The sequence below is a fragment of the Gallinula chloropus genome (assembly GCF_964237585.1).
Source record: "Gallinula chloropus genome assembly, chromosome: 3".
NCBI lineage: Eukaryota > Metazoa > Chordata > Aves > Gruiformes > Rallidae > Gallinula > Gallinula chloropus.
Genome location: NC_140087.1, coordinates 86,345,837 through 86,372,841, shown reverse-complemented (window position 1 = coordinate 86,372,841; position 27,005 = coordinate 86,345,837). Strand labels below are relative to the sequence as shown.

Genomic DNA, 27,005 nt, shown 5'->3' with positions numbered 1-27,005 from the left:
TAGGACAGTCTTTGTGCATGGATATGATTTTGAAAACCAATTCGATTTTCCCCAAATTTCCAGAAGAATGACCTCAGCAAGTTTAACAAAGGACTATTTTTCTACAGCAGTGCCAGCTGCTGTGACAGCAAATGCTTTGTTACAGTTTTCTAGGAAGGTGAGTCAGATCTTCTAAAAATGTGGTGGATGTGGAATTTGGAAGTACTCTATTCTTTCTCAAATCTTTGTTTTCTGTCCAAGATTCTTCGGCCTTACCCGTTACTGTAAACGGTACGACCGAGCATGAATATGTTAGAGGAAATCCTAGAGATCACAACCTTTTGGGGTTGGCACATCATAAATGCTTTGGAGCACAGAGTCTTCTTTCAGCAGATGCAACAATTGCAAAAAAAAAAAGGGGGGGGGGGGGGAAGGCCCCAAAACATGAGGAATGAGAACTGCATTTTTACCGGATGTAGTTGAATTTAAATTAGCAAGAAATGGCTTATGCCACTGAAGTATTTGTCTGTTATTTAAAGTTTGTAAAACTAAACCTTGCAATCAAGTATTAGTAGTTCCTTTCTGTCATTCTCCCTACATCAGCCTACAAAGCTAGCATAGGAGAAGACAGGAGAAATTCCTGCAGCACATCCTAAAAGCTGAGCTGTTCATTCTGGACTAGATTAAGAAGTGCTAAAAGTAAAATTCGCATTTCTGAATACACAATGTAATAGAAATCACATGTTATCAAGGCCAGGCTCCCAAATAACACTGCATAGTGCCAAATCCATCCCCCTCTCCTCCACTTACTGCAAAACCAGGTGAGAGTAAGGATCCCATCTAAACGTGTAATCTCAGTTGCTAGTGAGGCGAAATCTATGGCTGTGGGTATTTCAAAAGGACCCTCTTTTTAAGAGATGGAAGCTCCTTCTCCATGCCATGAACTGGCTTGTCAAAGGCAGGCAATGCAAAGAGGAGGAAAGGATCTAGTGAAGGAGAAATGGAGCCCATTTGAAAGAGCAACCATTTGGTATATTCGGAAAAGGGATACAAGAGTCCCACAAGCACAGGGTGGCTGAGATTGGGAGGTCATCTGCTGCAACCCCCCCTGCTCAAGCAGGACAACCTGGAGTGGGTTGTCCAGGAACGTGATGAGAATGGATTATTTTTTTTACCCCAAAATGAGGAAAATATGAAACAAAAGAATACTTGTATGTACAAATACTTATATACACACGTGCTTGTGCATACAACCTGATTTCAGCGTACATTTTCCACTGTGTTGGGCAGTTGTTATCTTGAATATACTGGAAGAAAAATCTCTTCACATAACCCTACGGCTTATGGCTTTCTAGGACTTTTAAATATATTTTATTTTAAAAACCCCAAAGTCTGTTTCACAAGGAAGCAACTGTCAGCTCATGTTATGGAAGAGATTTCATAATATCAGAATTTGAGATACAATATTAACATATGAGCTATTACATGTCATTCAAGTTTGCATTTTCCAAATGCAAAGTTGGAAAGCTCATGCCCATCAAAACCAGAAGAAATAACTCCAAACCTCCTTTACAATTTGATTTCAAGAACTGGAGTTTCCAGGTACTGAATGTATAATTTCCAGTGTTAATGTTAAAAATAATTAAATCTTAAAAAGGAGACTGCTTGTGACAGAGAAATTCTGATTTCTGAGAACTGCACTGACAACATCAAATTGGTTATAACAAAACTTCCTAGTATAATTTTCCTAATTATTCAAATGGCAGTCTGCTGAACATTGAGCATATATTTTAAGTCAAACCACACATGTAAGATGAAATAATAGTCTTAAATTATATGTGCTCTACAGTTTCATTTTAGGTCTGTTTCTTTTCATAAAATTTTGATGCAATTAAACAGCAAAGCTGTTAAAAACTAATGACATCTAAGCTCACAACGGATACCAAAGTTAATTCCAATCCAGTGCAATCTCTCTGTGTAAATATTTTTCTTGGCATAAATCACAAGCTCTGTGCCCATAATAGGGGAAAGCACTGCAACTGCGGGCACAGTGGAACAGAGCTACAACCCTAGAATAGAAATTTACAGTACTATACTGCATAGAGAAATGCTTCTCTACATTAGCATATATTACAGAGGCTTCTCTTTTTCAGTTGAGAGAATTTTAAGATACAGGTGTGGGGAAAAAAATCAAAATAATTTAAATAATGGAAATAATTGACCTGCATAGAGACAGCAAGGCTGGAGAAATTAATGCCACTATTTGAAATTTATCCATGTCAGCAATGAGTGCAACCAGCTACCACACAGCAGGCACCAAGAGACCCCCACAGAACAAATTCATGGCTCCCAAGATGTGCAAACCTGCCTTAAACCAATGACTGCACTACAGCAGCAACAACTTTTCACAGACATGGCACAACCAGCACAGGTGTGGAAAGGGAGCACTGTGGCACTCTGCTCTGCCCCAGTGGGGTTTGGATGGGCAGGCAGGTATGGCCCAAGTAGATCCCACCTATGAGCGGGATTTCAGGCACTGCAATCCTGGACTGCTATCTACAGCTTTTTCTCTAACTCATTTTAAGAGTTCAAGATCCCTAGCACAGGGAAGGGAACAGGTTAGTTTCTCCAAGGGGATTTTCAACTATGAATCCCAGCCCTGCCTCCTTCCAGGGGTCATCAAGCAGACAACACGCTCCAATTTTATGAACAGCTTTGGCAACACAAGCCCCAATTCTTTTTCTGGAAGGGTCAATTCCCAGGCAAGGGTTGAAAAGAAAAAAAACCCAATAATCCACATCTCACATCTTAAAGAAAATTTCACCCTAACCTCCTCCTTCATAAATATACTGGAGATGCGCATGAGCAAAGGTAGCAACCTGACTTAAATCAGGTTTTTCTAAATGTTGTGAAGCTTCGCATTGTAATGTTAATTAATATTTCTCCCATATAGGAAATTATGATCCAAAAAAACCCCACAATTTTGGAAAATGCTATCCAATAATGTGATCCAGATAAAATTGTTTGTTTTGAACCCAAGGCTTTCACTGATTTTCATCTCCAAAACCCATATTCTATATGTTTCAGAGATGGGAAAAAAACCCAAAAAAATCAGCAAGCTGATTTGTGGTTCAAATAAAACCAAACAAGAATCCAAGGAAATAAGTGCTTATTTCCTCCCTAAAGCAATATTATTGCTACAGTGCTTGTAAAAATATTTTTTAAAATAAATATGAAAAAATTATCATAATCACAGACAGAAAAAAAATCACCAGTGATCCAAAAACCAAGATGCTTTCTAGAATGATAAAATAAGAGCAATTTGATTATTCCAATAGAGTTTTAGAACAGTTGGTCAGAATCCTGTTTGCCTTTGTTTCTAATTCCTTTAGCACATAAAAGGGACGTAGAAAAAGTTAAAAAGCTTTTTCCAAAGTAAAGAATGTGACTGAGCTGTAGCAGGGATGGAGACAAACCTGTTTCCAGAAATTCTTAAATATATCTCTAGGTGACCCTTGACAGCCAATCTTTAGTGTTTTCATAGGATCAGCGTTTGACACTTTTTTCCAGATCTTCTGCAATGGCTTCAGTTAGGGGCATGCTGACACCCTACAAACAGCAGCGAGCTAACAGAGGGCAACTCTTCAAGTTATTACTTGAAAATGGGTCTTCAGCTTACTATATTTTCTTTATCTTTTATAGTGTCTGGCAGGAGTCAGGATCTTTTTTTTTTTTGTGTGTGTACTTAAAGGCCCTCATTGCATCACTAAGATATATAGGAATCCTTTGGATATCCTATGGCTGTGAAAAAAGCCTCAAGTCCTTCCATGAAACATATCTAACATTTATTTTGATCATTAAAGTAGCTTTGTCTTGAGAAATATTTGAACTAGGAGAAACTATGCTTATAATATCATTTAAGCACTATCTTCAGAAGATGATGGCAAATCAGATGCAATGTTGTTTGGTTGGTGTCATTGGCCTGATGCTGCTTGTCAGCTCTGCTGCTCTACGGGAAGAAAATACAATTTGCATTCAGAGAAGGCCACTCTTTCAAGTAGCCTGAAAAAAGATTGCTAAAGAAGTTAGCACCATCTATCCTCATTAAAATTGTCAGGTGAAAGATCCACGGGGTTTATAAAGCTGAAAAGGGAGAAAAGACAACTGAATTATATTTTGTTGCTATTACACTATCCTATTACAAGGGGAAGATGACACCCCACAGAAAAACCCCGATACCAACATTCATGTATTTATGGGGATATGAAAACAAAGAAGAGAGATCAGAGCAGACTAAATGCATCTGCTTTCACCTCTTGGAAGCTATACAAGCATTAAGGATGGAGATCACCCAAAAGTCCCAGATATTATTTATGAAAATATCAGAAGACCCACATACACAAATTAGACTGCAGAAGCTGAATAAATTCGAAGACTGCACATAGCTGCACTTCTAAGGAAGACCAATAGCTGCTGTGGCAGCTCAGCCAAAAGCCAAATGGATACCCAGTTTTGGACATGAAGACACCTTCTTCCAAGGTACATGAGAGAGAATGCAGTGGTTTTGAAATGCATCCCTTCCATTTCTTTGAAACTACATTCTAGATGAGTTTCTTTATGATTTAGGCTGAGGACCTTCATCTTGGAAGAAAAAGCAAGATAGGTCTCTAAATGGGAGATGGGTCTCTAAACAATTAAGGAAACTTCCAGATGCTGTTTGGGTCTCCTGTATCAGACTGTCATAGCCATGGATACACTCAGACCCTGTAGGATAAGATGCACCATGCTTCTTACAAAGGGAAATGACATTTTATAATTGATTTCCCATCTGGGAGTTTGTCCTCCATAATCTGTTTCAGATGCAGGAATAAAACTCAGCCAGGCTTGTAACAGAAACAGTTTGTGTGCTAGCCAAATCCCTTGCCATCAGAAAGACAAGGGCTATTTGAATCTACCACCATGAGTTGAGTGCCTAAAATAAGACCTAGGGCCCAAGAATGACTGAAGAATGACTTGTGGAAAACTCAGGCTCCTAATAGTTGGCTTAAAGTGTCACTGCAAACTGTTAGAAATGAAGACAGTTAAGCTCCCATTTTTGAACCTGTCACTCCTAAGGATCTCCATCTACCCAAGGAAACATGAGGCAGCTGGGTGCCCTGGGCTCTCCTTGTGTAACTCTCTCCAACAGTTCATCAAACTTCAGTTTTCCTGCAAGGATGGAAGCCAGTGCACTTACTGCCCTATGGAAAGTTACTTTCCAGCACTCTTTTCCTGACCCAAGCAGCAGCATCTGTCCCTTCAGACCTGCTTGTCTTCTCAGGAGGGAAGGGCCAAGATGTCTGTTCTAAACTGAGCACAGGTGGGATGCCTCTTGCTGACTTTTCCTGTCCTAGATCTTCTCTTTTTGTGAGCGGCTACAAATGATTCAGAATGGAAAGCAAAGTCAGGGGGATATTTCCCTGAGACTGCAAGGAGAATTAGCAAGATATTTAACTGAGTCATCAGTTTAAGAAATGAAACGCAGTTTGACATTTATCAAGCAAGCTCTGTCACACGGAGAAACAGTGGAGCAGTTGTCACTGCAGTGCCAAAATACTGAGCCAAGTATGGCCCAGGCTTGGGCCCAAAGATCTCAAGCTAGTAATTTACAAGGGAAAACCATTCACACAATAAACTATTGAAAAAAAACAACCCCAATCTGAAAAGTGAACATCTAAATAAAGCACAAAGCATAAATGAGAGGGGAAAGGTTAAGAGCAAAGGCAGATCACCAGAAACTCAAAGCACAATATGGCCTGTACTGAACATATTCAGATGTCACAGGAAAGCTGATACATCTTCTTTCCTCTGGTACCTCTTTCCCTCTGGTACCTACTTAAGACTCGTTTTTTCTGGCTTTTGAGGAAGAGAAGAGCGGAGAGGAGAGGACCAGAGAGGAGAGGAGCAGAGAGAAAGAGTCCATTACCTTGAATGTCATCATTGAAAGTGCAATACTTGTTACGGTACTTGTGCAGGAGGCGGAATGCATTAGCATTAGCAAAATCCTCAAACTGAATGAGGCAGTTCATGCCATACCTAGAAAGATATAAAATTGTGCATTACATTAAAAATAATACATAATTGAATATTAAAAAGCTATTAACATTTGCAGTCCGATTTTGAATGCAATATGATTTATACATCTACTAACATGTTTCTGTTATATTCTGTAGCTTTCATTCATATAAATTATCCAGAAGGCATAATTAGACTCCTAATACACTTTACTGAGCTCTAAGTTAAGAATGAAAGATCAGACGAAAAGGCCTTCATGTGTCTGCAGACGTCTCAACAGAAGTCTTTGCTAAGCAATCAGCTAGTGAGGAAAAAAAAACAGGCCCTGTAAAGAAGGTAGTAAAAAGAAATACAGTCAGAACACAATTTTATTGACATTATGTAAGCCAGCAGCATGACATTACTCACAACACAATGCTCAACCATTCTTACTCTTTTAGAGTTACTGATCAGAGATGTTCTTATAGAAAATCAGAATCACAGGGGTTGGAAGATACCTCGAGATCATTTAGTTCAACCTCCCTGCCAGAGCAGAATCCCTTTGATCAAGCTGCATGGGACAGCATCTAGGCACGTTTTGAGTATCTCCAGAGATATAGACTCCACAGCCTCTCTGAGCAGCCTGTGCCAGTGTTCTGCCACCCTCACAGAAAACAAGTCCCTCCTCATGCTGCGGTAGAACTTCCTATATACCAGTTGGTGCCCATTACCTCTTTTTCTGTCATTGGGCACCACTGAGAAAAGACTGACCCATCTTCCTGACAGCCATCCCTCACGTATTTATAGGCATTGATAAGATCCCCTCATAGTGTTCTCTAAGCTAAAAAGTCCCTCAGTCTCTCTTTGTTAGAGAGATGCTCTTGTCCCCTAATCAGCTTCATAGTCCTTTTTTGTGCCCTCTCCAGTAGGTCCCCTATCCTTCTTGTCCTGGAAAGTCCAGAACTGCACACAATATTCCATATTTGTTAATACAGACAAATGACAAACATGTGAGAACACTTTAAGGAAGGAAAGTGAGAGTTGCAAATTTGAATCAAGTTACATATGGCTAACATACACTAAAACTTTGGGTATATCCAGAAAGGAGGTTACCTACATGTCTTACACCTACTGTTTCATTGGATTGTCAAAAGTGATCTTCTGGTATAAATATCAGATGTTTCTTAAACACTTGCTAAGAATCAATGTTATCATCCATTTCAATGTTTTCTCATCCTTGCAGCTAATGAAATAACTCAAATTGACATCTCCTGTAGCACTCTGAAATCTCTATACACTGTATTTTCAAAATATAGTATGCAGTTGCATCAGATGAACGATTTCTGTCGTTCAGCTGATATGACTCTCCAAGTCAGTTCCCCAGCAAGGGTAAAAAATTTATGATGAGCCCTGTGGTAACAGTCTCAGAGTTAATGCCAATAACTATCTTTCCTGGAAACTATTTACTGGGTTACCTTGGACCCTCTGCCTACCAAAGCTGCACTGCCAATAGGGAGCAAACAGCAGCATTTTTCAAGTATAGGTAGGTATCTGTGTTGACTTCAGCAGGCATAAGGCATTTCAAATACATCTAAAAATTATTGTAGAGAGGAACACAGGAGCTTTTTTTTTTTAAAGTAAGGAAATTTCAAGTTCGAGGCATTAGGCTCATATGCAAATACCTAAGAAGTAAAAAATTGCCTTGGTGTGCCAATTAGGCTACTCCCGAAATTAAAGTTAAAAACAACTTAAATGAATTTAATAATGCTACTATTCATCCTCCAGTCCTTAGATGCATTTCATAATAATACTGTCTCTGGATTCCCTGTAAAACATTCCCATATGGTATTTTCAAATATTTTCTTAAAAAAAAAAAAAAAAAAAACCACCAAACCCCACAAACCACCAAAGACATTTCTAGACAAAAACTATGTAAAGACTGAATACAAGCTTAGAGTGCCTTGGCAACAGGAAAGAAAAAAAAGACCCTAACAACCAACCCACCATAACTTGAATACTGTCAATATCATATGAAAAAAAAGAACTTTAAAATATAAGGTTAATACTAAAACTGTCTGCACAAGTTTGGATTGGAAAATATCACATAAACATTCCACCATGGAATAATATTACAAGAAAAGGTTTTTTTTAAAAAAAAGAAAATTGTTTTAATCTTAAATAAACCTAATGGCAATTTGAACAAACTAAGGAAGACATGAGCTGGATTTCATTTGATTAGAAATTTAAAAAGGTATTGCATTAAGGTGTTTCTATGAAATTATTACCACTAGGGTCTCACAGGGCAAGATCTCGACAGCCCACATCCTCTTTGAGCCAAAGGAGGTTCTTCCTTATCTGCTAACAGCAGAAATCCAAGAGAGACAGTCAAGCAGTTCCTGCAATGTATATACTGAGCAGTTCAGTATAAACAACCTACATTAATGTCAACTGAGTTTTTCTTTAAACCATACATGTGTCTGGCAACCACGTTAAGCAAAGCCATCAATATATAAAAAAAAGGGGGGAGGAGGGGAGAAATTCCTGTGACTAACTTAATTTCCATGGAAATCACGTATTTACAGTCGTATCACAATTAGGCAAAACTACTGGGATTCCACTGGCAGGCACGGTAATCCCTGCTGAAAATAAATACATCTTCAGGTTTTATGGAAAAACCTTGACTTCTTCTGCAGCATAATGACAAGCAACTGCTTAGAAGAGAATCTGGTGAGCCAGTAATTCAGAACAGTAAATCACAACCAAGTTCTAATAAGAAACTAGAGCTACTTTTCAATAATTAATTTCAATTTCAGGTTTCTAACCTGATTCAGTATCTGACATGAAATTCTGTGATTCCGTAAGAGTCCAGGAGCTGACACTTGGGTAATAATATGAAACTAATGAGAATCCTAGAGCTTGGTTAGGAGTGTTTCTGGGATGTCATTAAGCCAATCTCTGTTTCTTTATTTTACCATATAAAACATTCCATTTTCTCATCTGCATTTGATTTTTCTGCATTTTCTTGCACATTGCTTTTGTAGACATGGATTAAAACTCCCTGTGAATTATATTAAATCAGTGTCCCTATAGAAAACACTCATCCTATCTTGGGCACACTATCCATACTAATTTTCTGAGCAAGATATCATGGCTGTGTAATTAAAATGGAACAAAATGCAGGGAGTGTAATTCTGGGCCTCTGAGATTTTAGTATTATAGCAGAAGAATTTCTGAGCAGCATTCTTATTCAATATAAGTTCATACATGGCACCCATGCAAAAACCTGAGATGTCGGTGCTGCCCAGGACTAGTAGTACCACGTAAGATCCATAAAGTTTGAGGGATGTGTCCTCAAAAAAATCTAATCAAATCTAGACACTGTGCACCTATGACATACAAGAATATGACAGAGTGTTTCTCTGCTTGGAGTATTCCCATCCTCAAAATCACTAACAGATGAGACACAGCAATGAGGTAAGTAAAAAAGAGGTAATCTTTGGCATCCTAGAAAATCCTCTTGCAATAATGAATTGGCTACAAAGGTACCACACAGTTCTGGAACCAGTGACCGTACCAAAACACCCATAAATCTTCTGTGACTTCCACATCTTACTATCACAATCACTTACTGAAGAGAGTTGAGCCAAAACCTAGAATTATGTTCACAGCCAACAACTCAGACCCACTTTCCTCTGGACTCTGCAACAACCTTCCACCCCTATCGTTCTTTGATGGACGGTTTTATGTCATGTTTTCTCCACTATAAAAGGGAGACTGTTTGAATCAACCCTCATGAAAGCAGAATATATCCTCTCTGTTTGCACCTCACACCCTATTGTCATCACAAATTTTCAGTTTGAAATTTCGCCTCTTCATGGGTAGGTGTGATAGACAAGTAACTGCTGGATGAGAAGGGAACTGAGCACTTTATTGCTTGCCCACGTGCAGACATCAAATCCCGCTGTGCTTTCCAAACCACTCAAATTCCAGCAACTGCAGGCTACTACAATGCTGTAATTCGTATCATCTTTCAAACATGATGGCAAGAGATAACAAAGCATACAGCTATCCTAAAAAGTGACAATCATAACATCTATCATCAGCACTTTATACAGCTACAGCACAGATTGACTTCACCGAGTTTTTTCAGATGACACAGAGTGACTGACCAGGTAGGTCCAGAGGCAGGTAGCTGAGATTGTTACAAATGAAACCATCAGATTTAAAAAAACAAACATTAAAGGGTTGTGGCTGATTGTCACAGGGGGCATGTTGAAAGCAAAAGGCTTGAAGTTGCATGCCAGCAGCTACAGACAGGACAAGAAGATTCAGAGGCAAAGGATAATAAAGGAAATGTCATGACAGAAAACATTGTAAGAGATATTACTTCACATTTTAAAAGTAATGGACTTGATATTGTTCTAGTGTGAAATAGGGGTGTTAACCTGTGTACTGCTTATCTAAGTAATTAAACTTGATCACCATATACCTTAGGAGAATTTCACCTTCCTATCTGAAATTTTAATGCATATGCTGTCGTGGTTTCACCCCGGCTGAGAGCCGAGATCCACGCAGCTGCCTGCTCCTTAAAGGAAAAGAGCAGGGAAAAGGGAAGGTGGGGGGGAAGAGGTAAGGGAAGGGAAAAGGAAGGGGCAAATAACCCCAAAACCAAGAAATTAAGAGGCCCATGGGTTGGGATAAGGATAGTTTACTAAGATAACAAAAGATACAATGTAACAATGCTAACAGGACTTTAGAGCAAAAATATATGAAGCTGTTGATACACAATGCAGTTTCTCACCAAACCATACAACTCAGGCCGTGCCACCCAGAGCCGTCCCAGAACCCGACCGTCCCCCAAAAACCGCGCGTCCCGGAGCCGCCCCGGCTCCTCCTCTCATCAGCCCCCCGATATCCTGGGCAGGACGTAACAGGCGTGGAATACTCTCTTTGGTCAGTTGGGTCACCTGTCCTGGCTTCGCCCCTCCTTTCTCATGAAGAGCTGAGAAAGTCCTTGACTGTCTGACAGCAATTAACAACATCAGGGTGTTATCAGCACTACTCCCATTTTAACTCTCAAACACAGCATTCATCCGCTGCTACAAATGAAATTAACTCCATCCTGACCAAAACCAGGACATATGCATTTTAAATGTTATATTAAATCCCTTTAATTTGAATGTGTCACCAACAACAGAAGCAAGCAGATATTGCATGTGGTTATAATGCTGCAAACATGTGTCACATACAACACTGTCATGCCTCATCGCTTGCCCAGAAGAAAGATAACATTTCCCCAGCTATCACTGCTCTTGACCCAGGGATACATAAAGGATACTTGGGGAAACAGAAACACATAGAACTAACATTGGCCCAGAAGGCCAAGCACATCCTAGGTTGCATTAGAAGTGTAGCCAGCAGATTGAGAGAAGTAATTCTGCCCCTCTGCTCTGGTGACACCCCACATGGAATACTGTGTCCAACTCTGGAGCCATCAACATAAGTAGGACATGGACATTTTGGAGCAGGTTGGGGAAGGGACATGAAGATGATCAGAGGTTGGAGCACCTCTCCTACAAAGACAGGCTGAGACAGTTGGGCTTGTTCGGCCTGGAGAAGAGAAGGCTCACGGGAGATTTTAAAGAGGCCTACAGGAAAGCTGGGGAAAGACTATAAGGGCTTGCAGCAATAGGACAAGGTTTTAAACAAGAGCAGGGTAGGTTTAGATATGACATTAGGAAGTTCTCTGATATGAGGGTGGTAGGGACCCCATCCCTGGAGATACTCAAGGTCAGGCTTGATGGAGCTCTGAGCAACCTGATCTAGTTAAAGTTGTTCCTGCTTACTGCAGGGGCATTAGCTTAAATGATCTTCAAATCATTCTACGATTCTATTCTAACATACATGTCCATACTAAAAGGTGGTACAAATAAAGAGGAGAGAGGTCTTATCCAGTGGTCATCAACTCTTATAATCAGAATACTTGAAGAAATGTCAGATCTAGTCCTAAACTACCAAAATTAAGAAAATCAATTAAAATCTTGGAGATATTCCTCCTCATCATGCAACCACAACAAATGCCCTAGTGAATTCTTAACTATTTTCTTGCTTTGGAAAACAATTATCTGATAGCAATAGCTTGGTTGGAGTAGCCTGGCTAGGACTGCTGGATTCTTGCAGGCAAGGGTTTGTAGCTGTGAATTCCTCTCTTCCGTCTGTTTGGGTTCTGTCACTGTCGTAGCTATTAAACAGACATAAATCATCCCTTGAAAGTGATAATCCAGCTCACTATTACCCCTCATAAATCAAGATCCTGAATCAGGATCCAGATGGACAGGAGTTCAAAGCCAGCTCTCCTTTTTTGATTGTGGACAAAAAATATGGACAAGAGTGATGGCAAGCAGATTTGTCATCAAGTACAGGAGGAAAATTCTGGGCAATGGTTTAAAAAGAACCTTCCCAACTGAATAATTTGTGGTTGCCAGATAACACTGTTCCCAGTACTTCTCCCAATTTACAATATATTTTGTGAGACAGTCTTAGCTTAGTTTTCTGTCATTTATTAAAAAATTTATATTCAATTGTCTGTGACAACAACGTTAATCTTAAATCATTCTACAGATTATATCTCTAAGTAACAGGCAGGAGAAAAATGTCCACAGCTCTTTAACTGTCCCAAATATAGAGTACTAGCATTCTGGCTGCCTAATGCTCTTAAGAGCCTCAAACAGGGAAAACCCTCAAGAATCCAGTGGGAGCTATAAAAGTTTGGGCATCATTTGGAATTCAAACCATATGATCAGTAAAATCCATGCTTAGTTCTCCAGCTAAGAATTTTTTTTCTGGAAATACATTTGGATCATCTGTTCTTACTGCCAGCCATTGTTTTGGAAACCTTCCTAAAGGAACAAGTGGTTGCTTTTTAGGTTTTTAGTGTTCCAAAATCCTATTTGAATATTTGTTCATGTGGGTCTGGAACTGAAAAAGCCATAGAACCCACCAGAAGTGGTTGCTGACATCCATTCTTAAGAAGGAGCAAAACCAAAATGATAGCAACATTGGCGTTCTCTCCTTCGCCTCGTGCGTCATGCTATCACTCCACCAGCCAGAAGCACTTATAGTGAACCAGGATGTTGTGAAAATCATCTTCCTCCCCACTCCAAATGCTGTAAGCTTGTTCATTACCATATACCCTACTATTCAAAACAGATTTAAAGCATAATAGCCACTGCTGTAAACTCCTTTGTGCCAGGGCTTTCATGAAAGGATGCCTTCTCACCTTCCCTCCTGACAGCTTTTATGACCTGGATGCCTTCTCTTCCTGCTCTCCCCCAAGCTATCTTGTACTTCATTTCATAAAGCAACTAAATTCCTGCAATGAGGTCATACATCCATCCCATTACCTCTTCTGCTACAATTTTAACCTGCTGGTTAAATTCTGCCAAATTTGACAAAGGGGAATAGTTTTCCCTGATACTTCCTTACATGTTCTGTGGAGAAAGGTGGCCAAGATGAGAAACCCCTCACCGAGCACAGCAGCCACCCTGCAGCAGACGTTACTGCTCATGCTGCCTGATGTGCTACAGCTGCACAGGACAGGAATCTGTCCAAGGTGTACTCAGCTCTAGCCAGTGCTACAACACAAACACCTTCCCAGAAAAGGTATCATTAACTTACAGACAACTTTCTGTCCTGAATTGGATGAGCAAGTCAAACACAGGACATTCTTTACAGGAAGAGATTTTCTAAGGAACTTAATAAAAGCTGTCAGCATCTCTTCTTTCCAAACCAATCCTTGCCCTGATGAGTTCAGTACATATCCAAACTAGGCATGGGGGTTGGGGACATGGCAGGATTTAGCACCCACCCTAGCACCAGCAACAGACCCTTGCTTCATTCATGTTCTCCTTAAAGAAATATAATTCCACGAAAACTTTCCATGTTACTATTCCCTGGCACAACCGCAGTGCTAGTGTGCAGTGCAGCCCTGCTTTGTATCGGTGCATCTAACACTCCTCTGCTTGCTCTCTCCCTTTCCAGAACAGATTTGGTGTCCATCCCCATGGCCTTTTTATCCCAGGAGTGGTGAGGAGAATGGGCTGGATATGGCTCATTGTTTCCCCTTCTTCTCCCAGCCAACAGCTCTGCTACATGGGTAGACCTCACAGGTCTTGGGAGCTTAGCTGCAGAGCAGTGCTGGGTTAGACAGGTCTTGTGGTTGGTGGTCACAGAAGTTGTTGCTCGTAAGCAAAGAAGCAAAACCAGAATCTCTGTCCAGAGACAGGCACTATTTACATAAAGGGCTTCTCATATGGAAAAAGGGAATTAAATAAAAGGATTTTGTGATATAAACAATTGCTACAAGAAAAACATTTTCATCAGCTTAGTTGCATCATACTCTGTAACAAGGACTACTTGCTCTTTTAGTTGAAGCCTTAGAAGTTAATCCTACTGAAACATCAAGTTGAAAAGACTTCTAAATGTATCCTGCCTATTTCTTTCTGCATTTTCAAAGTGCTGTTACAGAATTAATATTGACAGTCACTAGGGAACCTGAATTAGAATCTTTTTGCTTCAATAGCTGATTGAATTAACCATCAGATGTCTAAGGGCTGTAAAATATAAAAGCTGTGAAATAATTAATCTTAAATTACCATTGTTGAAAAGATTAATTTCTTCCCGTTGCAAAAATATTTGTATTTTATTTTGGATTTAGATATTTTTTCTAAAGCACTTCACACAACAATGTTGTCAGGAACTGGCTTGATCATGATTTTGACTTTTTCAGTGCATATGTATAGGGTTTTGTAACAGAAATACGAAGGCTGGTATGAATGAAGTATGAATGGAGACACAGGCACTACTGGAAGCAGCAGCAAAACAAAAGTGAAAACAGTGGCACACACAGACAATAGAGAACTAAACTGATTGCAGTAAAATCAGAAATGTCTCATTTCCATCAAGACAAGCAGGCCTGAGCTCTGGTAAGGCCACAGCACAGCTAACTTTTGGACCAGGACTCTGTACCTTGACAACAGCAGAAGAGCAACAAAAGCAATTCACTACCGTAGCACGTCACATATGCCACTCCTTATCCTATGGATACAGCAAGAAGTCATATTACAGTGTGAAGAAATTCAACATGAGGATACACAAGCAAGCAGACAGCAGACTTGCATAAAAATTATAGAGGATGAAGTAAGCAAAACCTTGAAGCAAATAACCATGCCAGCATAGCTGGTGGATCCTAAAGGCATAAAAAGACCCATTTATCAAGTTTATCACCACTCATCACCAGTAGTCCCGAAAAAGCACTGAGGACCTGACAGCCAGGGCCCTTTTGCCTTCAGCATTTCACATGAGTTATCCTGTCCAGACCATGTAAACACATACATCCTGATGCTTTGAGTGTGTAAGTACGAGAATGGTAGAGTAAAATCAACCTGTTTAGAGATCTTGTAACACAAACACACCTCTCCCTTCCTTAAGATCTTGCACTGAGTGCTGTCAAATTAATTTCCTGGGGTGGACTGCATCAAGCTGCCTCCTCTCCACTGAGAAACAGTCTCCTCAGCAGGAAGGTGGCTGAAGTACACAGTATGAGATACAGTACAATGCATGTTATACAAATAAATTAAACTTTTGAAATTTCACAAAGTCAGACATAAGCCAAACTCTTACACTCAGTTCTTGACATACACAAACACCAGCCCCAGCAGACTAGATCACCGCCGTGAAAAAACAAACTTCCACAATTGCAGAAGTATGGGGGCTTGGCTAATGCTCAGGTTAAATCTGAACAGGAAGAAAGCTATACTGTAAAATTTGGCAGTTTTGCTTCTTAAAAAAAAAAACCAACAAAACATTCTATGTGGATTTGAAGTAAACAGCAAATTGAACTGCTGTGATGTTTCCTCATGAATATACAAATTCATTCATGGTTCACTTGTTACCTGATCCTGACCTCACCTAAGTCAAAAGTAAAATTCCAGGAGCCTGACAGTGTAATTCTACCTCTCCCAGCTATTCTACTGCTTTTTCCAGTGTTACTGCTTAGCTGCTCTAACTGTGACCGAGACCAAAGAACAATCTCAAATTACCTTCAGTTTTACATTCACTTAAAAGAGATGAGTGCAGATTCGAGACAGATGATCTGAGATTCTTTCTTTCTGTTTTTCAACCTCTTCAGTCCTTCTTTAGAGACTTGGCACTCTGACACTGTTGGCTGAGGGAGGGAGGGTACTGAACAGATTGATTGGGCAAGTGTCTGAGCAGGCTGAATCAGAAAAACAGAGAATCAAGAAAGAAATCCATCTCAGCTGGAAATAATGAATAGCTTTATTCCTCATGAATCTTTAGCTGTAGCTAAAGGTGTGTGTCACATCTTGCCCTCCCAAAATATAGAGTGGATTTCAGTAAGCCCTTCAAGCTTACTTTATTATTTTAATTAAATGGCTTTACACTAGCCCACAAAAAAGCCTTGTTATCAAAAAAGGAGTACATAAAATACATTACACTGTGTACTAAGTCACCCTACGCAGCTAAAATCATTGGAATCTGGTTTCAAATGGGTGTTTCCTGGTCACTTCATGACTGCAATCTTAAACGTGTTAAAAAGCCAATGATTATTACTGTCTGGTTTAGATTGTCAGGAATTTTACTTAGCCAAGAAAAGCATCACAAATCCACAGTTCTGAGGTTTCCTTTGCGTTGGCACACACTTAACAGATAAGGCTTTTAATGTTTTAAATTTTCACAAAAGTTATCAGAAACAAAGAACTAAAGCAGCACTTGAACAGTGGTCAACAATACCAGAAGGCTCTCAGAAGGAAGCCCTCTGTAAATCTTCTAGGATAAAAGATAAAATGCTATATATATATATCTTGTTACTCATAATTATTGTGATTAGTGGAACGATCTATTCCAAGAAGCCTGGATTCCTAAATCTGGACATGAAATGTTTCTCTAGGAAAGTTCTCAGATTTCTGTACTAAAATGAGAGCTGCACTTGGAAAAGGTAAAGGTTCCCATTTGGCTGCACATACTAAATTTGTGATGACTGTGTGTATTTCAAGGTGGCATTTTGCTTATACAAGCTGCATCTTATTTTCTTGAGAATGAACCTTCTCAGCCTGGAGAAGGCTCAGGGGACACCTTATAGCAGCATTCCAGTACCTGAAGGGGGCCTACAAGGAAGCTGGGGAGGGACTTTTTAGAAGGACATGGAGTGATAGGACAAAGGGGAATGGTTTTAAATTGGGAGGGGATAGATTTAGATTGGATATTAGAAAGAAATTCTTCACTCTGAGGGTGATGAGACACTGGAACAGGTTGCCCAGGGAGGCGGTGGCTGCCCCCATCCCCAGAAGTGTTCATGGCCACATTGGATGGGGCCTTGAGCAGCCTGGTCTAGTGAGAGGTGTCCCTGCCCATGGCAAGGGGGTTGCAACTTCATGATCTTTAAGGACCCTTCCAACCCAAACCATTCTATGGTTCTATGAACCTTCATACATTCACTGCCCGGGCACTAATTCACCCCACTTTCCAAAAATGGGGGAGTGTTTGCATTACAGAGGCAAAACTAAAGAGATCCTTTGCTGATAATTCTACATCAGAAAATTCTGTAATATTTTTTTAATTGTATTTATTTAACTGTGTCTAATAGCATTTAAAAATACTACTTCAATAAAGGCTACTTTTTTAAGGTATCTACTTAAAAATAGGAAAAATCCAGTTTGGGCTAACAGGATTATTCTATTGCTTTAATTTAAGTGCAGGCTTTACTGTCTCACTGAATCATGCCTGATTCATAGCAAATGCAATGCCTCACTGGAAAAGGTATTGTATCTTTTGATACAGTAAGTGGCTTTAGGAGGTTAAAACAAGATGCCTGCATTTGCTTGTACATTTGATTATATTTGTATGAGTTTATAGATATTTTCCCTAAAACAGAAGACGCAGTTGCCCATTTCCCCTGCTATTTAGGGGATAATGAACAGATGGAAATTTCGCTTCCACCACTGACAGCCTTCACCTTGGATGCTAAATGACAAAGAAGTAATGACCTTTCAGAAAAGTCAAAGGGAGGTTGGTAACATGAATTCTTAAAGTATTTCTGATAGATTAAATAAGTTTTATAATCTTTGTACTGTTTGATCATTTATGAAATCCACCTTTCCCTCCCCAAGTTCTTGATGGTGTTTCCAAGGCATTAGAATATTGTATGAACCTGCCACACCAACTGCACTTGATAAAAGCAGCATATTGCAGGCTAGACCAAGGAAATGAAAAATGGAGAATTCAAGGGAGGAGCATACTTTTCTGAAAGTAGCGTTTAGAGGGCATGCTGTTTGACTTGAGGAATGGTGAATATTACAATTTGATATCCCAGAATCTATCAGTGAAGATATTTCAAAGAAACCTATAGGTAATAGACATATACCATTGCTCAGCAAAAATCACAGCCTAACTGGTTAACTTATGCAAGGGTTGTACAGATAAGGGACTATCAAATATGGATAGAGTAATCCTTGCTTTATATATGGGATGGCATAACCAGTGCTACCTTACTCTGACCTTTTCTGATGTCAAATTAAAGAATTAAACACTAAAACCATTTGACTCTAGCCAAATGCCCCATTGTTAGCCCTAAAGTGGCCACCGCTATTAATATTTAAATGAAGTCAAGACTTCACATGTTAACTTCAAAACCACCCATAATTGGATTTATACTTGGGAAAAACTGGAGGAATGCTTGTAGGTTTTGCCACAGAAGTGGAATACTCAAGCTCAATAAAATGGTCTAAATATAAGAGTAATGTTTTTTCCAGAAGTCATCATAAAGAAATAATAGCGGCTTTTGCTTTCATTGCAGAAACAGGAGCTTTCTGAAATCCCTGGAGAGAAAGGGAAAGTATGAACATTGTATTTTACATTGAAAAACTGGCAACGCTTTCAGCTGACCTACACTGGACATATTATTGCAGCCTGTGCTAGTAGCTATGGTTGCATTTTATCTTCATGAATTTAGCTTTCTTTACAAGTGCCTTTGAAGCAAGTTCAAACTTTTCAGTCCAAACTGTCTCATTGGTAAACTTCTATTCAAATATTTATTAACAATGACTGGAAAATGGAAAAAAGGTTAATTGGAGACTACATTAAGGTCTTGGAAGACTTCTAACTATTTTAAGATTTTAAACAGGTGGTTAGAAGGTTTTAGAGGGCTCCTCATAATACCTTCAAATATTCAAGATCCTGCAATATTATATCAGTGATCTCAAACGAGTAATGTATAAAATTATAGCTTTCATAATTGGGAACTAGGTGCGAAAAGGAAGTGGCTGCACACTGTTTATAATCATCTGCTAAGCCCAATGCTATCCACCTTTTTCACAGTGTTGTTTAGGACTTTCTCAGGGAACCTCAGATGTGTCCTAAGTCCTCTCCCAATTTGTAGTCCAGACTGAAGTTAAGAAATTGATGTTTAACATGTTATTTTAGATTATAGAAACAGCACTGCTATGAGGTGGATTTTCTCCTCTCATTTCAGGCTGTTTAGAAACTAAAGATATACCTACACTAGGATCCTTGGATATGACTGTAGCATAGAGACTTTGCAGAATACAGATGCGCTTCAAATTAGCTGGCTCAGAAACTGACTTCACTGTGCTGAGAAAGTAGGATGTACCAAATAGTGAAAAAGAATATTTTAAAATTTTTTCTAAATTCAACTTCTATCTATATTATTTGGCTTTTTGCATATAAATCCACTTTACTTATCCCTTGGATTTCTGAATATTAGTCCAACAAAAAGAGCTGTATATATATTAGTGGACTTGGTAAATTGTTTTTTCAGAGATGAGCTGCTGGAATTCCTACTGTATTCAGTCACCACTGAAGATGCACAGTATTTCTGAAACTAGACCCAGGTCCCACCTCCGTGGAGAAATGAGGGGAATCATGTAGGAAAGAAATTTATACTAAATTCAGATTCTCTTATTTTGGTGTGTGAAGCAAAACTCTTTCTGTTACTTGATAAATCTTATGACTAATAATTCAAAATTATTAACACATATGCATTCCAATGACTTGAGAAAACTGGATTGTTTTAATAGGCGTGTTGAGGGTATGTTGCTTTTAAAAAATACTTCTTTATTACTTTAGCAAGTTCACATCATCTGTTCATGATCTATTATTGATCAGAGACCCATCTGTCCTTCAAGATGAGTTAATATTCCTTTTAACTAGTTTTGTTGTCCTGGTCGTCATTAAAATGTTCACAATTCATTTACATGGAATTAATCGGTCAGCATGCAATAATACTTCTGTGTACTCCAGAGTTATATACAGGGCAGTGTAGTACCTACTGATGTTGATCATAGAGCAGGATAAGAATGCCTGTTAATACAACATTTCTTTACATTTACTCATCCACAGAACTATAGAAATTAATTCTCTAGTCTCCTAAGGCCACCTTGCATCCCGAAGACCAGCATCCTAAATCACAGAAGAAATCAAAGACATTTTCTTGCACAGGTGAACAATCCTGTCACCTTGAGCCAGACACAAACTTCATTTCTGGAGTAAGGAAAATGTATTTAATAGGTTTTGCAGAAAAATATGTGGATCTGGGAAAAATACAGCAAAGTATTCTATTCCTGTGCAACGCCTACACTATGTGATCAAGGCCATAATAAAGGAAATCAAAGTAAAAGTATTTTTTTTCTTCCTGTAGTGCTTTCTTGAGAATAAACTACTTTTGCTTGAGCTTCCTTCAGATGGCAACAAGTATTATGAAGCCACATAAAGCAGAACAGAATTCCTTGCGTATTTCCTATGACTACGAGTTTTCTGAAAGACGTCTAATAGCATATTCACAGTATTAGATTACATAGTAAAAAAAAAAAAAGCTTAATTACATTTATTCTATAATAATTATTCTATCTGTTTCTTTCAACTATCCGCCTGAAAGCTACTTTCCCCATCACTCGCTTCACGCATGTGATCTTTTTAAAGGCTATCAACACCATTACATGTTGGATGGCGGCCAGCACAGAACACCCACAAGAGTACTGTGTGACCCGACTGCCTGTACATGCAGTAGCACTGCTTCACTCTCTAAAGACTTATTTTTGCAAAAATGCAGGGAGAAAGTAGATGGAAGATGCTAAAACCATTTTTCTTCCACTCACACAGTAGTGAATAGGCTTCTTATGCACATAACCATTCTGGGAAGAAAGGCTTACATGGGAAGAAGTCTTATGAAAAAATGAGTTAATAGAATTAATAATGCTTCAGACTTGCATAGTATAAGGCAGATACATGAATGCTCAGGTTAAAACATTCACTGTGGCATCTGAGGTGGGATCCAAAATCCATTCCTTAGTCTCTGGTTGCAGTTCAGTGGACGCATATGATCCATAACATCCTAAATATAATTATACTAATATGTTCTTGTTACGTAAACTGTCACGTACTATCAAGGAAGCTCATCTAGACCCCCTTAATGAAAAATTATCTTGTATTTTATAATTTATTTTTGTAAACTGTAATAATCTGGCAAAGTTACCATTTATGTGATTTATATAGTGAAAATGATAACTTGCGAAATGTTTTTTTCACTAGTTTTGGGAAAGCTGTTGCCTGACCCTAACCACTCAGTGAAAAGACAACCACTGAACATAGAGATAGCTGTCAGTACCGGATCAAACTACTACCGAACATCTTCCCTGAGGAATCTGGTGGAAACTCCTCCAGAATTCAGGAAAATTCCTTCTTATACAGAAACCCAGCCCGTTTATTTTTGCTTTCACTTGTCTTGGGGATCTGGCAAAGACAAACTGAACTCAACTTAAAATTGGGATCAGATGGTGACCTGAGATCAGTCCTGTAAACTCACAATTTGACAATGCTATCACAAGAATCTCCCGTCATTCTGTATCTCTTCCCCTATATGATTTAAGAAAGCTAGATCATCTGGACCAAGCCACTAGCTACTGTAATAGGGGTGGGATTTTTTTGTTTAATTTATTCAGTTTCTCATCCAAATGCTCAAAAGACATTGACACTGGAATGGATTTTTGGTCAGGAAACACATATCCATTACACTGCTTCCCCCCCCACCCCCCAACTTCCCTAAAGAAGGCCAGGAAAGATGTACAATAACTGTAGCTGTCTGCAAAGTCTCTTCCCAAGAGATGGGAATAATGAGCTCTTGGAAATGTTTAAAGTCTACTAAATAAGAAAAGCATCTAGCAATGATCTGGTAGAACAGTTTTAATGCCATGAGATTCCGCTCAATATCTCCAGTACTATTATTTTTAACTGAAAAACTAGGGTTGCAGCCAATTTTATACTTCTGGAATTATTATTGTTTTATAAATTTATACATATATACACACATGTATCTTTTAAAATGTCTTCATTTTCTGGCAGTCAACGTAGACAGCTAGTGCTTCAAATCTTGACACAATTCAGCTAAATAATCAAGTCCACACCCATCTCCAAATATTTAAAGTATAGCTGTGTCCAAAATATTTTCAGTTTCTTTCCCTTTGTTTGAGTAAAATTTTTTTTAAAAGTGCATTAAGATTTTGCAGATTCATGGATATTATATCATTTCTGGGATAACAACTCAGAACAGTGAGAAGGTCACTAGGGTGTCCTCTCTGAGATTCCTGGTTGGGAGCACAGATAGTGCTGAGAAAATAGTTACACCATTGAAACACAACGAACAGAACTCAAGCTTTATGCACTCAAAGCCAGCATACAACGGCTAACAAATATGAGCTACTGAATAACATAAAGACTAGCAATCCCCACACAGATAGATAAACCCTACAAATAACAGTGCTGGGAGACATTTGTCAACTTTCAGATGTTGATTCTTACCCTTGAAGCATCAACAGAGTTTAGAAGCATCATGAAAGCTAGTATGCACTAGCCCAATGTGCCCACAGTTGGGCTCTTATGTGAGCACTCAGGTGCTAAACTCTTTGAAAACTTGGTTTGAGTCTGCAACAAGAAGTCTAGAAGACTTCTGAGGTCATGAGCAATAATGCCATGACCTGAGCTCCAAAGGAATCTCCTCTCTGTGATGAAGACTGATACTGTGGTTTTCACTTTGTCCTACAAAAAAAAACCCCACCCCTCATTAGCTCCCAGCTTTCATATTGAGTCCACATAAATTTCTACTGACCTCTCCGTAGTTTCCAAGTACTTTAAAGAATTTCTTAATAGATCACAGTAGGTTTTAGATGCTGGGTTCTCATATTTTTCCTGATAGTCTTGCAGTGTTTGCTTGATACAAATTTGAACATCAATCCAGTATGTGTTGCTGTAGGGGACAGTCAGTCTTGTCTTTATCCCTAGAGACAGACAACTTTTTCTTCTAGAAGTACAGGCTATACTCAAACCAGGACCATCTGGAGCAAACCTGATGTTTTAAAAAATACCAGTTTTTCAAACTGCAACACTTCAAACTACAGAATCCATGTTTACATTAACACAGAGAACAACTCCCCACCATATTGCACCAAAGTGAAAAACACGCATATCTCTCTCAAGAAAGTCAAAGCTCACAGAGAATACAATAGTTCTTGCTGGAAGGGAGCTACAATGACCATCTAGTCCAACTGACCACCCCAGGGAGAACCAACAGCCAAGACACATTATGAAGGGTATTGCCCAAAAGCCTCCTGAACACTGACTTTTCTCTTTGGTCCAAGGGACAGCTAGGAAAGAGAAATAAGTCTGTTAGTGCAGAAGTAAGTCTGCACAAAATTTAATGTTTAGCTGGATTCTTTTAAACACATTAGCTCTGCATGTCATTACTTGGGCAGAGCGGGCCCAATTGGGAGAGACCTAGCGAGCTGTGAAGAAGGGGGCTGCATCACACACATTAAGACCAGATGGTTGTGACATGGAAAACAGGTGAGATCTGTCACTGGAAAGGAGCAGCTAAACACATAGAAAAAAAAGAGGGAAAACGGCATGTGGAGCAAACCTGACTTTCTCAAATACATTCACATCTATTTACAGCACATCCCACTGATAATGACCATATGCTTGTGACCATAATTTCATGTTGCAGCATATAATAGTACTTGTACGTCGATATCAACTATAGAAATGTTGCCCAGGTTTTCACTTTTAGTTTTGGTTTAGTAGTAGGGTATATGACTACAAATACATTTTAAAACTAAGTATGATAGATTTGGAATTGTACCAGCAAAATTAATAGCAGTGTAGGAGCAGTACTTGGGACAGGAGGATACGTGGCGAAAGTCCTAAGTCTGTATTCATCACACAGTCTTTTTTTGGATGTTTTGCAGAGTTTAAATCATAAACAGATGTTCGCAGAAAGAAACTCTGTCTCTTCTTTCTTACATATAATGTATTAATCACCCTAAAATAAAACTATAAAGATAATATCTTGCTGAGTCCGTAGTACTTAGCAAGGTTACTAAATACTTCATTTACATCCCATTTGGGACAAAGTTTAAGATGCAAAATTTGAGATGCTTCAGTGATCCATAAAAACAGTTATAAAAACCTATTTAAATATTTATACTCTCTAGGCTGACAAAAGAAACTGATGCACAATCATGCTGGGTGGTGGCAGGAATCAGTGTCTGCTTTCAAGGGCTGCGGGTCCAAAGAAAAGAAACCATCCAGTGCCTTTCCTGAGGCTGAACATAGAAGCAAATCAGCTTGAGAAAGAATGAACACAATTTAATTCCACAACGACATTCTTCTCTTATTTTTAGCAGGGACAGTGATAGCAAGGAAGTAGTAAAGAAGCTGAAAAGTTGTAGTTATTGCTTATCACTTCTTTAACCCTTACTAAGAGACTGGGAAAGGTGAGATCTGTGCCATGACAGAGCCAGCCAAGGAACCAAGGTTGGTATGGGACATACCACAGAGAACCTTGGTGCTGATTCCAGTCCAGCCAGAAAAGCATGACAGAGACAGCAGAAGCTAGGAGACCACAAAATGAAGTTATTAAATAATAAACAAAATACTTTTAGGAAAACCTCAGGCTTAGAATCAAAAATCAACAATCCAGAAGGACGTGAAGGATGCAACAGCTGTGACATAGTAGGATTAGAGATAATTATAGGTAAGAACCAAAAAGGCTAAGAACACTGATAGGACTGGCATAGAACAAACCTCTTCAGAGAGAAGTGGATAATAAAGGAGGGAGTAGAGTTATAAAAGTTAAGAACTTTTATATAAGTTAAGAACTTATAAAAGTCAATCAGGAAGAAAAGGCAATAGGATGAGATACCACTGGTAGGAGGCAGCTACAGAGGGTAAGTGAAAACAGAAATGCAAACAGACAAAAAATGTGGAATGAGTGAGTCACTGAAGAGTTGTGGACTGTTATTACATGCAAGCAAGCATTTCAGAACCCTTAGGACCGATTTCCATACTGTCTTAAAGCTCAGACACTTCTGAAGGCTGCAGGGGGACCTCGTTACAGCCTTCCAGTACCTGAAGGGAGCAGAGAAACAGGAGGGGATTCAACTTTTTAAAAGGATAGACAATGGCAGGACAAGGGGGAATGGATTGAAACTGAAGGAAGGAAGGTTTAGATTAGATGTTAGGGGGAAGTTTTTTACAGAAAGAGTGGTGAGGTGCTGGAACAGGCTGCCCAGAGAAGTAGTGGATGCCCCGTCCCTGGAAGTGTTCAAGGCCAGGTTGGATGGGGCCCTGGGAAACCTTGTGTAGATCCAGGCCTGAGGTTGGTGGCCCTGCCTGTGGCAGGGGGGTTGGAGCTCTATGATCCTTGGGGTCCCTTCCAACCCATGCCATTCTATGATTCAGACTGTAATGCTGCATAGTATTTTGTCCTAGCAAAGCTGCAGTAGATGGTCTGCTACAGCCTTTCTCATTTACCAGTCAGGTGTGTTGCTGTCGTGTCAAGCAAAGAACATACAAGCCACATCTCACCAGACAAGATTGTCTTTAACAGCTTTTAGCCTGCAGGGAAGGAAAAATTCAAGCAGATCATAGACAATGTGCCACGGTATTCAAAACCTAACTAAGATCTAAACCATATTAGGGGAAAAAAATATGCAATTGGTCATACTGCCATCAGCTGCTGGATAAGAAATGCTTAAAATCCACAAAATCCGGCAATTTACTTTTTTTTCCCCTTCACTATTCTTAATCTCCAACATTCTTGTGATAGAAGTTGTAGTCATTTAAAGGCGGTGGAGTTTGATCACTCACAGTCGTCCCTACAGTCAGGAATCTCAGTTGTCATTTGTAGCACAAAAAAATATAACCCACCAGCAGTCCTCTTACACAGCACATGGAAAAGCAAAGCATAGAGAAAGAAAACATCACATTTTGGCTATTTTTTTTGTTTAAACCATCTCCTCTAGTCCTATCACATCATCCTATTGGGGTTATAACAATCATGCCTGCATGGGAGTCTCAAAGCAACACCTCTGAGCAGCACCAGGCTGGACTTAATTATCTAATAGCTAAATGAAAACAAATACCCCAAACATTAAGCTGCTTACAAATGAAGGTACACAGGTTCCTGCAAATATGATGTTCAAATGAAATCTTCAATGACAGGCACAATCTGAATCCAAGCGTCAGGCGCTGTAAATGAAGAGTGTCCCAAGCACAAGTGGTTGTTAAATTTTATGACTGCTATAAACTGAATGACATTTCACAATGGTAACAGGTCTGTTTTCATACCCTCATCACTGTTCGAACCTCAAAAATTAGTATGTGGCACTGCCTTGCGAGTGCAGGGCACACTACTGCTTTTCTGCCTCTTACTTCTCCCAAAAGTCAGTCCCTTTAATTTTCAAAATATTGTACTACAATACCCTGCCTAATATTAAGAGCACTTTCTTGTTTCATTAATATAACTACAATAAAAATGAAATTGCTTTCCATTCCAGCCATTCTTATCCAAAGGAAATATTTACCAATGTTTATACACACACACACCCTGGCAACTTTGGGCATAT

General features: G+C 39.2%; 1 protein-coding gene across 1 annotated transcript in view; it reads right to left on the bottom strand.

Annotated features, from left to right (window-relative positions):
* Positions 1-27,005, bottom strand: part of ME1 (malic enzyme 1) — a gene marked incomplete at its 5' end in the record, with an annotated part of 157,869 nt that overhangs the window by 30,419 nt on the left and 100,445 nt on the right. The window contains one exon of the mRNA XM_084261321.1: positions 5,945-6,054. Within this exon, the coding sequence (XP_084117447.1) occupies positions 5,945-6,054 (110 nt within the window). The remainder of the gene's footprint in view (positions 1-5,944; positions 6,055-27,005) is intronic.